This window comes from Lissotriton vulgaris, chromosome 2_1, assembly GCF_964263255.1.
Source record: "Lissotriton vulgaris chromosome 2_1, aLisVul1.2, whole genome shotgun sequence".
NCBI classification, from domain to species: domain Eukaryota; kingdom Metazoa; phylum Chordata; class Amphibia; order Caudata; family Salamandridae; genus Lissotriton; species Lissotriton vulgaris.
This window is the reverse complement of record NC_141687.1, coordinates 1,571,390,541-1,571,402,923: the sequence shown is the minus strand read 5'-3', so window position 1 is coordinate 1,571,402,923 and position 12,383 is coordinate 1,571,390,541. Positions and strand designations below refer to the sequence as shown.

The following is a 12,383-nucleotide window of genomic DNA, read 5'->3' as shown; positions in this document are numbered from 1 at the left end:
CGTGGTCATTTGTTTATGAAAAGGAAATATATGGTCCTGTGGCACACGCCGTTTTCTCCATGTGTGGGGATCACTGTGGATTGTCAGCTGGTATTTTTTCCCAGTGTGTGAGGTTCATTGTTATTTGTCATTTGGAAAATATACATCGGGGCCTTTTAGGGTGGTCCTCTTGGTGCCTAAAAAGCAGCCTAGTGTGGTAGATAAGGCAAAGCTTTTATTGACTGCTGGGAGTCAATCGTGGTTTCCCAGTTCTGAATGGGGTAGGGGAGCTATAAGTTTAGAGGGCAGGAGAACTGCAGATTTATAAGAGTTCTTTATTCCTGTAAAATTCTCAGTGACCCAGGCTTTTTTATATTCGCTAAAGAAACTTTATTTTCAAGAATATGGCCTGACAGCTTAATGTGTACATCACTTTTATTTGGCATACGTTGATTTTTTTATTTCTGAGTTCATATACCATGTGGATATTTACCTGAATCATGTGGATAAAGTCATATTTGATTTGCTCTTTTTTATCCTCCATTTCGCTTTGATATTCTTCTACAGTCATTTCATTCCAGGTGAAATTTATATTTTCAAGATGTGATGTTTTGGTGACAAGCTCTGAAAAAAAAATTGTTTGTCATTTTCTTTAATATTTTTCTTTTCCAATTCATTCTAGAAATTAATCTCGCTCATTCTGGATAGTCGGGAGCTTCATGAAAATTGCTTCAACAGCAATAAGGTATTTCGGTTGAAGGAGCTGGCTTACCTGAGGCTTTTCCCAATGAAGTAAGTGTCCACGTGCTGAAAGCAGTTTAATGGGATTAAGATTGTCTGGCTAAGACAAGGAGAAAGCACGTTTATAATAACCCATGACTATAGGAAGAGGGAAAGTATAGGTCTAAGGAAAGAAAGAGCGATGATTGAGCACAGATCGAAGTACATATAGAAATGCCATTTACCACACACAAAGCCTTGCTTACAGAACTATTAAAACATCCCTGCTGAGTTGAGTTTACAGTGAAAACAGCTGTACTCCATAGTAAATGCAATTGGAAACCCATTGCGTTTTTGAGCCCTAATGCAGATAAAATTGTCGTAGACTGTCTACTGGTGTTGTAATCGATTAAACGTTTGAATGGCCTAGCTGGCACAAACAGACTATGGTCCAGATCACAGTTAAGGGTAAATTCGGATCCGTATGCAATCTCATCTTTGCATAGAAAACTGAATACTGAGATGTGCAGCAAATATTGCGCTACCGCCATTTCCCATTGGTAAAACTCAACAGGTGTAAAATATTAGTTACATTTCAATACCTATAGAATGTGGTGCAGAAAATGCCAATTCTGCATGTTTCAGAGGAAAACTCAGAATAAGAGATTATTGTATTCAGCAAATAACTCAATCATTTCTTGAATGAATTGATTTAAATTTCTCTCGTGAAGTCCAATGGAGACATCAGTTCACTTTCCTGTCCCAGCCAAAGGCTGCCTATTCATTGGTTATCAATCTGGATCTCTCACTGTAGGAATGTTTGTATTCTGCTGCCAAAATAAATTAACATTCAATGTTGTGGTCCAGGAATGGGGGATTCCCAAATATAAAGGGTCAAGCCATATAGGGGGAGATGACTTTAGGGGTGACATGTTTGGAAGAATGAAGCAAGCATATAAAAAAACAATGGTTGATGTTTTCAGTCTACTGAGAGGGTTGTGAAGGTCAATAGCAACTTGTCTTGAGGTCAGAATCTGTAATAGTAAGGGTTGAAATGGCTTGGTTAAGAGCACAAGGCTAGTGAGCTGAAGTGGCAGATGCATGTGTTCTGGGAAAAGGCATTAGTAGCTACGGATGTGTGTCAGAGGACAACACATTTTGGAAGTATGGCTCAAATGGTTAGAGCGGCAGACCCTGATGCAGAGGTGGGGGGTGCTCTAGATTCTGTATTTGGGTTGGTGCTGGTCTGAGAGAGATGGTGAGGTCTGCCTTGAGATAGTTTTTGGATTGTATTCCGAGATCGGGGGTGAAGTCGGCGTGGTGAAGATATTTTCGTTGCTTTGTGACTCGGTGGCCCTTGTTTTAGCAGTTATTTGTGGGTGTGTATTGGTTGGGTGATTCGATGGGAATTATTCTGGTCCATCAGGAGGTATGTAAGAGTTGGTATTGTGTGGGCTGATTGCTGTGGTGGAGTGTGTAGGGGATAAGGGTGGACAATTTAATCTAGCAAGCCTGGTCGAGGACAATATTTGGGGCACCTGCGGGTCGTGTGTAGATCTAGGATGATCTAGAGAGAGGGCTGAGTCCTTATTGGATACTGATTGTTTGATGATAGGGAAGAATATGCTGAATATATCTAGGTTGTGGTCCGATGACTGGATGAGGATTAATGTATAACAAAGGAGGGAGGGAGAGGGAAAGTGGATTCGGTCTCCCCTGACAATTTACATAAACAAAATGGAAACCACTCAGGTAGTGGTAGTGGTCCCTACAATGGTGGGGATCACATAGTATTGTTTTGAATACCCCTCAGACACCAACAGGCCCCTTGGTGTCATGCTTCATCATTGGGGTCTTCGCACCCCTCCTCGTCCTGAAGGAGTTTTTACACTGCGACGCACTTTCTGAGGTTGATGTACCTTAATACACAGAAGCAACCTCACTCTGCACCCTTTTTAACGATACCAGCCGAGGGCTTAATACATCCTATTTTTCATCCTACGAGCCAGGTATCTTTTAACCATCACATTTCACCACCTCACCACTCTCACATATTTTCCCTACACACACCAACACATAGTACACTTCAAGTGCTGCTACGCAGTCGTGAGTCGTAGCACGCCGCATCCCATAGAGGGATGCGAAGGCCCCAATGATGAAGCATGACACCAAGGGACCTGTTGGTGTGTGGATGAGGATTATCCCATTGTCATAAATGGAGATGATTATTTTTGCATTGAAGGCAGGTGAGGGAGCAACATATAGTCTTAGACTATGCAAGGTTTTCCTGGATGTAGAGATCAAGAGCATCGAGTAGAGGGCTTTCCTTCATTGAGCTCTTTTTTTGTGTAGAAGATGAGATCATTTATTATGGTTCCTGGTGCAGAAGTATGGCTCAGAGATTAGGGCTTCTGGGTACAGATGGAGAAGTCTGTGCTTGAAGTTCTTGGAGGCTTTTTTTGTTAGATTGGAAGGGTATTTCATTTTATGGGCATTGCAGCAGTGAAATTCCAGGTAGGTGTCTGGTGCATTGAGTTAAACAGGATCCAAGTCTGATAGGGATCTGGACGCAAATGGAAGGATCAAAGAAGAGAGACAGGATGTATTGTGGTTTGAGTGGTGCATAGCAACATACTGTCAGGGCCAGGAAAACGTCAGGTAATGAATTAGATTAAAATCTCAGGTTATGGTCCCGGAGTTCTATAGTCATTACAGTTTTGAGGACAGAAAACATGATCCTCAAAATTACAGTGCGGACCATCCTGGGTCGAGAGAAGTACCATTAGGCAGGTTTAAGAGTATAGGAAAAGGGGTAGGAAATAGGATATGATCTTGATCTGGTCAATAACAAAGGAGTTCTGAAGAACAGTCCAGTTAAAAGAAAATACATTCTCTCTATCACATTTGACTCCATGTAGCTTCTTTGAGAAATGTGTTTCTGATGTATGGGGTGTGGGCAAGAAGTTGGCTCTATCCCGTTTAACTTTGTGTAACTTGGTTGAGAATTGTTTATCTGGCAGATGGGTAAAAAAGGGCTAAAAGATGGTGCAATAGTTAATAGTAAGTTTATGACAAGAGAAACTCCATGGTCAGGACAGGGAACTCTACAATAAAAATATAAGACAGGCTTATCTTTTATATGCAGAGTTTTCCACCCCGACTGTGGAGTATCCCTAATCGTAAACTTACTATTAACTCATAGTATTGTTCTGATTGAAATATTGTCAGCCGCCAAAATTATTCACTGCAATGTAGAAAAACAACTGTTTGTCAGATGCTGAGTTTGTCTACGAGTCATCACAATCCCAGCTGAATGAGGGACTAACAGAATATGGCCTGATTCACTAAGGTAAATTAAACATTTTGTGTAGGTTGACTACTTTTAGATATTCACAAACTACATGACAGGTTCTATGACTTTGAACTCCCTTTGCTTATGTGTGTGGAGTTCTCAGCCAAAAAACTCTGCACACATAAGTAATAGGGAGTGCGGAGTCTTATAACTCTGCACGTAGTTTGTGGCTAACTAAAAGTAGAAGTAGTAAACTTACGCAAAGTGTAAGCTTACATTTGTGAATCAAGGTCCCTATATGTTACCCTTCCTTCACAATCCCTTCACTGTGCTGAACCACAAGATACACTGCTACAACCGACTTTAGACATCCAAGACGTGCAGCAGCAGTTAGATCTAATGTGGCAGAAAAATAAGCCCTGGTTCTCCTGATTTTCTCATTTTCTTGAACAACCACAGAGAATGTGCATCCTTCTCTCTCATGGCAGAATAGGCAGAAATCTTTTGGAACATTTTACATTCTTGGAGCAGGTGCACTACAGAGTTTATCTCTGAGCACAAGGAAGGCACCCATGTATTTGTCTTCAAACTACACAGGATTAGAACTACGCTGTGAGGAAGTCTCAGTAAAGGCTTTGCAAAGAAGGAAAAGTGTTGAATCCACTCTCTACTATTCCCAGGAGCCAAGAACATTCTTACTTCTCTTCATGTTTTTGGAGTATTCAGTCTCAGTATTGCAGAAACATGTTCTTTCTTGCCCTGTTTTTAATATTATGACCCAAATAGATTACTTCTTTCACACGATAAAGCATTTTTGTGAGAGACACTCTACAACCATTATCAGAATGATGCTTCTAGAGCGCAATTGCATCCAACTTGCAATCTTCTTTTGTTTTTGCTGCAACTAAATAGTCAATATATTTCACGAGCACCGAATTACAGGGTAGTTGCAGATTTTCCAATTCTTCTTTAGAATGTAATTAAAGATTGAGGGGCTTTCTGCATAACATTGTAGGGTAGAGCATCAAAAGAACTTTATTGAGGATCTGAATGTGAAAAGATAGTGGCTATCTTCATTAGGAGGAAAGGAGAGGAACGCTTGGCATAAATCGATAACTGTGTACCATTCTGCATCTGAAGGAATGTGAAATATAATCACAGCAGGAGATTAGGTACCACAGGACAACATGAAACAGCAATTTTGTTGATATTTTCAAGATCTGGGACAAACCGCTATTTTCCGCTTGTTGTTTTAAATTCCCACCACAGGGGAATTATGGGCACAACCTAGCACTTCCTTTAGAATTCAATGTTCTATAGTATTTTCAGTTACGGGCTTCATTCCCTCCTCTACTTCTCATGTAAGATTACATTGAGGGTTTTTTTGAGGAAAGGCTTCATTAATATCACTGAAAGGTTTTACTGACTCTGCACTTTTAATTAGTCCTATCTTTTTACATATAAAACTCACTATGTATCTAAAATCAAGAAGTAAATCATCTCTTTTTTATCTTTTCAAATCTATTTATTGAAAGGTTGAAATCTTATACCGCAGCATGGAGACATATGACAAGCGTTTCAATAGTGTACATCTTGCATTATGGGGTCCACAACTATAGTGGGAACGTTAACATTGTACATCACATTTCTAGTAGCATAGCAGCTAAGATTATAACTGTATCTTGCTAAAGGAGCAATAGCTGTGGCAATACAAAAATAGAAAGGGACAAGAAAGAGCAATAGAGAAGGAAGAGAAGGAGCCAGGAAAGGGTTGGAGTGGGAGAAGGGGGAGGTATCTCAAGTAGGCCTTTTATAGGGGTCAAGGGGTAAACATCGGGTTCTCTTCAATTTCAAGCCAAGGATTTTCACGAGGGGTTTCAGCACCCTGCACTTGCGAAGGGTCCTTAAACAATAGGAGGTCACAGAGCTGAGTAGGGGTGAAGCAAATGTGTTTCAGTTGGAGAAGTGGTCGATCAATGGCTGCCAGAGTTCTGTGAGTGTCACCCGACATGAAAGAAGTTCCATCGCCATACATGCCAGAGGAGAGTAAAAAAAGTAGGGCAATGTAGGGGGCAGAGGGCTTCTTCCAATGGAGGGCTAGTAATTGTTTAGCTGCACCAAGCATATGTGAGATGAGGTGCCAATCGGAGTGGGTCATGGCAGTGAGTGCTGGAAGCCGTACTCCCAATATAACCATAGTGTATATGTTTGGTATGGGGAAGCCGATGGTGCATTTGATGTGGCTCAGAACATCCTTCCAATTAAGGGTCAGTGAGGGACAGGACCACCATATATGATTGAAGTCCCCAGTCACAGATTGACAGTGACAGAGAAGGGAGAGGAAGCAGGGAACATCTTTTGCAAGTGCAGCGGTTGTAGAACCATCTTGTCATAAGTTTATAAGCACTTTCATGCTGGGGTATGCTTTTGTATATTATGCTAATGTCGTGCCATAACTGCTCCCATTGTTTCGAGCGGATCTCCTCTGCAGCGTCAGCATGCCAGCGTGTTCGGTATGAGTGAAGTCTGGTCGGGCTAGAGTGTTGTAGTACTTGGTAAGTGTGAGAGACCATGCCCCGCGAGCCATCATAGGAGCGCACTAGTGATTCAAAAGAGGTGAGTGGCCGAGTTGCCCCTTGAGTGTTCAGTGGTGTGAGGTTTGGTAATATTGCAGTCTAGACTCGTCTCGTAGGTGAAAACTGCGCCTGCACTCATCAATGGTTTTGAACGTATCTCCCTCAAAGAGATTTTGGATCGTACAGCATTTGCCCTCTCTCCATGTTGAGATTGATTGCGAGTATAGAGCAGGGGGAAAGTCGGGTTTGTGCGCCAATGGAGTGTGAGTGTTGGGAGAGGGAAAGGAGGTGAGGCTCATTTGTACTGTGATTTTGTCACAGATGTCTAGGACTGTTTTCGTGGGGGTGGCTATATAAGCACTAGGAGGCCGGGCATGCCGCAGGAGCCAAGCCATGTCCCAAAGCGGTCTGCAGGCCATCGACCGATCCATATGGAACTTGTATTTCTCACTTTTGCGGACTACCCATTCCATAATGAATCAGAGGTGTGACGCCCAGTAGTACTACAGGAGCTTGGGAATGCCAGGCCCCCCCATCCCTGGGTAGCATGAGGAGTTTGTTGGAAAATCTCAGATGTCTCCTGCCCCAAGTAAAAGCGGTAATGTCCCTCTATAGATGCAGTATGTCTGCCTGTGGTATAAGGGTTGGCAGCATTTGGAATAGGTATAGGAATTTTGGCAGAATAGATATTTTGACCGCGCTAAGTTGTTCCAAAGCCAGGAGATTGAGAGCAGCTTCCAAGTTCGTAGCTCTTCTAATACTTATTTCTTACACTCCGGCCAGTTTTCCTGGGTCCATATTGATAAAGACGGGATTAAGTTCAGCCTGAGATAGCAGAGTGAGTGTGGAGCACATTTAAAAGGAGTGAGCGATTGCAATTCTGGCATATCTTTATTAGGAATCAATAGATTAAGTGTCCGGGATTTAGCAAAGTTGATTTTAAAACCTGTGGTTCCTTTAAAAGAGCAAGGAGTGATATCAGTGCGGACAGGGAGTTCCTAGGGTCAGTCAAGATAAGCAAGAGATCATCAGTGAATGGTGCTACTTTGTGCTCAGTGCCTTTAAAGGGGATGCCCTTGATGTCTCCAGCTTATCGGATAGCGTTTGCCAATGGCTCAACCACGAGGGCGAAAAGTAGGGGCAAGAGCAGGTAGCCCTGCCTGGTGCCCCTATATAAATTTATGGGCTGGGTGAGTTTGCCGCTAACCCTGATCTGTGCATGGGGGGAGGTGTAAGAGGCCATAATTCAAGAGAGCATAGCCAGGTCCAGGCCTATTTTCTAGAGGTCCAGTCAACACGATTGAATACTTTTTCTGCATCTAAAGAGAGTAAAAATGCGGGTATGAGCTTTTTCCACTAAATGAGCCACTGGTGTATTTTGTCCGCCCCCTTACGCTGGTGTATGAACCCAACCTGGTTCGGATCGATCAGGCGGGTAGATAGGGTTCCAGTCCATGTGCCAGAATTTTAGTGTACATTTTTGCATTGGTGTTGAGGAGGGTGATAAGGCGGTATGATGCACATTGAGAGTGGTCTTTTCATGGCTTGGGAATGACGGCTACCTCGGCCATGGACATAGTTGGAGTGAGGCCCATGCTGTCAGAGAGGTAACTAGACATAATATCGAAGTAAAAATATAGAATGGACAAAATATCGAATGGACATTATGTGGTTAAAAATATCGAATTGAAGGTGAGTAATATAATATCGATTGGCAAAAAAAGAAGTTTAAAATATCGAAGTATATAATATAGGCATTAAAATATATCGAATTTTTAATAATATCGAATTTTTTTAAGTGTTTTGTATGTTAGTATATGTGTGAAAAGTGTATATTATTTTTGTAAAGTATGTTTAATTTATTTTAAAGAAATTAATTTTATGTTATTTATTTTTTGCCTAATTTAATTTTGTAGCGGGTTGTGGGTTTATAGGGGAATAGGGTGGGAATTAATTTAATTATATTAAATTAAATATTATTTTTTAGCAATTATTAATTATTTTTAATTTAATTTAGCTTTTTAGTTCTGTAGTGGGTTGTTGGGTTTTAGGGGAATAGGGTGGGAAGTAATTTAATTGCAATGAATTAAATATTGTTATATATTTATTGGTATTCATTTTGAATTAATTGTAAATTAATTTTTAATTGGTTAATAATTTGTATTAATTGGTAATAATGTTTTATTAATTGATTGATTAATTGATTATTAATATGTTAATTTTATTAATTTGTTTTCCGTAGCGGGTTGTTGGTTTATAGGGGAATAGGGTCAGAAGTAACTTAATTGTAATTAAGGAAATAATTTATTTTTATTTGTTGGTATTGATTTTTTATTTATTGTTAATTAATTTTTAATTGGTAATTAATTTTTATTCATTGGTAATTCGTTTTTATTAATTAATTATTTGGTAATTATGATTATTTTATGAATTTATTTTCTGTAGTGGGTTGTGGGTTTATAGGGTAATAGGGTGTGAAGTAATGTAATTGTAATTAATTACATATTAAAAATAATTTTTGTGTATTGATAATTAAGTTACTGTTAATTTGATTTGGTATTCATTTTTATTATTAATTATATTTTGTTATCGACAATTAATTCGTTGTTAACTTTTCAGTGGAGCTAACCTGGACCCAGTATTCTGCCCATGCTCCATCACGGTTGGCCTGAACTTGTGACTTCTCCCCAGTGTAGCACGACCAGATGACCCCGAGTGGCACCTTGTGCTTTTAGGTGCTATTTGCATCTAAATCTTAGAAATTTCATATCTCTGGTTCTACTGATTGGATTTTTATCATACGCATCTCAAATTATTTATTGAATTTACTATGGTATTGTGTAAATTGGTGTGGAACTTTTCACATGTTTTGCTCTCACTTTATTATTTTTTGTGTGCTGCATAAAAGCTTAACACAGTTTAAGTTAAGCCTGACTGTTTTTGTGCCAAGCTACCATAGCATAACATAGCATACTTTAATTGCATGATTAATTAAAACTGTTGCAATAATTTACCTAACACTGAAATAAATAGGCAAGAAATTATCCATTTTTACAACAACATGGTTTTGCATATAAAATCGAAGAGAGTTTGGTTACAATATTCAAAATCACATCACTAGGGTGTTGTGGTTCCAAGTCCCCCGTAAGGGAGATAAGAGGGCAAGTTCTATGTGCAAAGATAGCAGGATTTCCAGTACAGTTAAAAGCCAAAGATTGTGGTAGCTTTTATTTTATAGCTCAGTCGGATCATCTGCTGCAGTTTTGGTAAAGACCTCATCTGCCCAAGGTCACTTTGAGTTTGTTTACTTCGGAGAATCCGAAGTGGATGTGTTTCAAGTATGAATGCAGCAATGGCAAGCTTCCAAGAGCATTCCAGTGCAGCTAAAAACCAACAGTTGCAGCAGCTTTTAGTTTGTTGCGCGATAGAACCTTCTGCTGCAATTTTGATAACGGCCACATCTGCCCGGGGTTGCCTTTAAGTTCATTTGGTTGTGCTGTTATGCAACCATTTGTTGATTAGTTTTTTCATTCTTGTGTCCACATGGTTAGAAATTTTACCAAAATGCAGCTCAATTGGACATCCTTTCCGGAGAAGCTTGCTAGCACTTCTTGTCTGCAAGACGGTATATTTTTCCTTTTAAAAAGTAGTCTGAGTAACACTTGGCACTCCCATATTAGTTCCCTGCAGATAGTTAGGAGGTGCAGGATATCCTCCTCCCCTTTCCAGCAGAGAAGACAGGTTGCTGGCATCGGGGGCTAACCATGGCGGCAGGTGGTATGCAGATGGTAGTATACCTAGGGGGAATTTCAGGAACTTCTCTTTGGTGGTTTTGGAAAAGCCATTTTGAAGGTACGTTTGACGCGTGGCCTGATATAGGTTTCAATGGCAAATCAGCCGTGTGCTCACTCTGAGAAGGTGGATTTTTCTTCTATAGGGGACTCTCTTTTGACAGTGTTGTTAACTTGTGTTTAAAATTTGCTTAAGTTCCCGACGTCTCCCAGAGGTCTCGTAGATCTAGTTGATCTAGTGAGTCTTCCAGGTAGCATCTAGCTGGGCCTGGCTCTTTAGCTTGCAGTTCTTTCCATAAGTAGGCACTTAGGGTTTCCAGGTTCCCCTTTCTAATTTTTTTTTTTTAATTAAATTTGTACTTTATTACACCTTCAAGTTGCATACACAGCCAATATCGCCTACAACCCGGAGGCCGGCGGCATCAAAAGGTCACTCTCCAATCCCTGGGTAAAGGTGAAACACACAGCCGTAAAGACCAACAGCCCGGAGGCCTGGCGGCGTAACTGCAGGTGTAGAAGAAGTGTGCAGTAGTTTCAGTCCATGGGAGCAGCCGATGAGTGAACGCAACATATAAAAAGAAAGCACACCCAGCAGCGCCAGCAATATCAGTCCGTAGCGCAGGTTGGCATGTCAGGATGGTGCGATCAGTGTATACACCCAGTAAGAACTGCGTGAAAACCCAGGGACGGAGTTTCTCCATCGGGGAACCAAGAAAAGGTGTATAAAGGGGAATCAAAACCCCCAGACAAACACAAGCCCACCCACCCCAAGAAAACTAGCCAGACTACCTAAACCTATGTCCACCCGCCTGCTCCCACCCGTCACCACTACCACAAACCCCTCAATAGGGCCATGGGTGTCAAGCACATGACTACTAAGGCGAAATAAAGCTCGGGTGGGGGATAGCGCCCATCGGCAACTAGGACAGCCGTCCCAAGCAACCCTTCAACACCACACACCTCGAAGACCAGGCACGATTCACCACTCACTCACACCGCTAAGGCCCTCAACTACCACACTCCTCATCCACAGCTGTCGCAACCCCATCCTCCTGCAGCACATCCAGCTCCTCCCCCTCAGGATCCGACTCACCATCCTCTTGCTCACTCTGAAACGCCCTAAACAACCCCCAGAAATTTTTGGGGCGGCTCTTCGGAGGCAGAAGTTCACTATACACCTCTGATTGCGTGCAACAGTAAAGTAAGTCTGCCTCCCAACGCTTCTTAGTGGGAACTGGCCCCCGCATCCAACACAGTGCTACCAGACGCTTTGCCGTCAATAATGCCATGTCCGCAAGCCGCCTCACTGCCACCGGAAGCGGTTTGGAAAAACCCAGCAATGCGAGCGCCGGACTGGGCAAAATCTCCTCACCAAGAATAGTGCTGAGGTCCGCAAAGACCTCCACCCAGTACTTATGAATGGCGGGACAAGTCCAGGCCATGTGGAGAAAGTCTGCCGTGTGAAAGTGGCAGCGCTCACATTCCGCCGAGTCCCTCAGTCCATACCTATGCAGCCTTTCGGGCGTGTAGTAGACACGCTGTAGGAATTTAAAGTGCACCAGACGGTGCCGACCGTTGAGCGAGATTTTCCTAGTGTTGGCAGCGCAATAACGCCACATGTCGTCTGTGATAGGAGATTGGAGGTCAGCTTGCCAGGCCAACCGGGCCTTGGAGGAGGGGCACTGCCGATGTCTATCACCCAGTGTCCTGAGAGCTGTGACCAGTTTGCGAGAAGAGGGGGTATTGATTATATACGTGAGCTCCGGCACTTCCTGCGGTTCAGCCAGTTCCGGGCCCAACATGGCGAGGGCCGCTCTACGAACCCTATGATATTGAAAGCTATGGAGCAGCGTTGCCCCAGGGCAGGATTGAAGGACCTGCTGCAACGTCTTCAGGGTGCCATTTGAGAAGAGATCTCCCATGGTAACAATACCCAAGTCACGTAACGCTTTCAGGACGCCTTTCTCCGTCAGTGGGGCCAACCAGGCTGCCCATTCCACGCGGAGCAAAGGTGAATACAGCAGC

At 42.2% G+C, this 12,383-nt stretch overlaps 1 protein-coding gene across 1 annotated transcript in view; it reads right to left on the bottom strand.

Annotated features, from left to right (window-relative positions):
• The window catches only part of LOC147732920 (histamine N-methyltransferase A-like), a 368,087-nt gene that overhangs the window by 128,545 nt on the left and 227,159 nt on the right, over positions 1-12,383 (bottom strand). Inside the window, exon 4 of the mRNA XM_086958881.1 lies at positions 473-603. Within this exon, the coding sequence (XP_086815007.1) occupies positions 473-603 (131 nt within the window). The remainder of the gene's footprint in view (positions 1-472; positions 604-12,383) is intronic.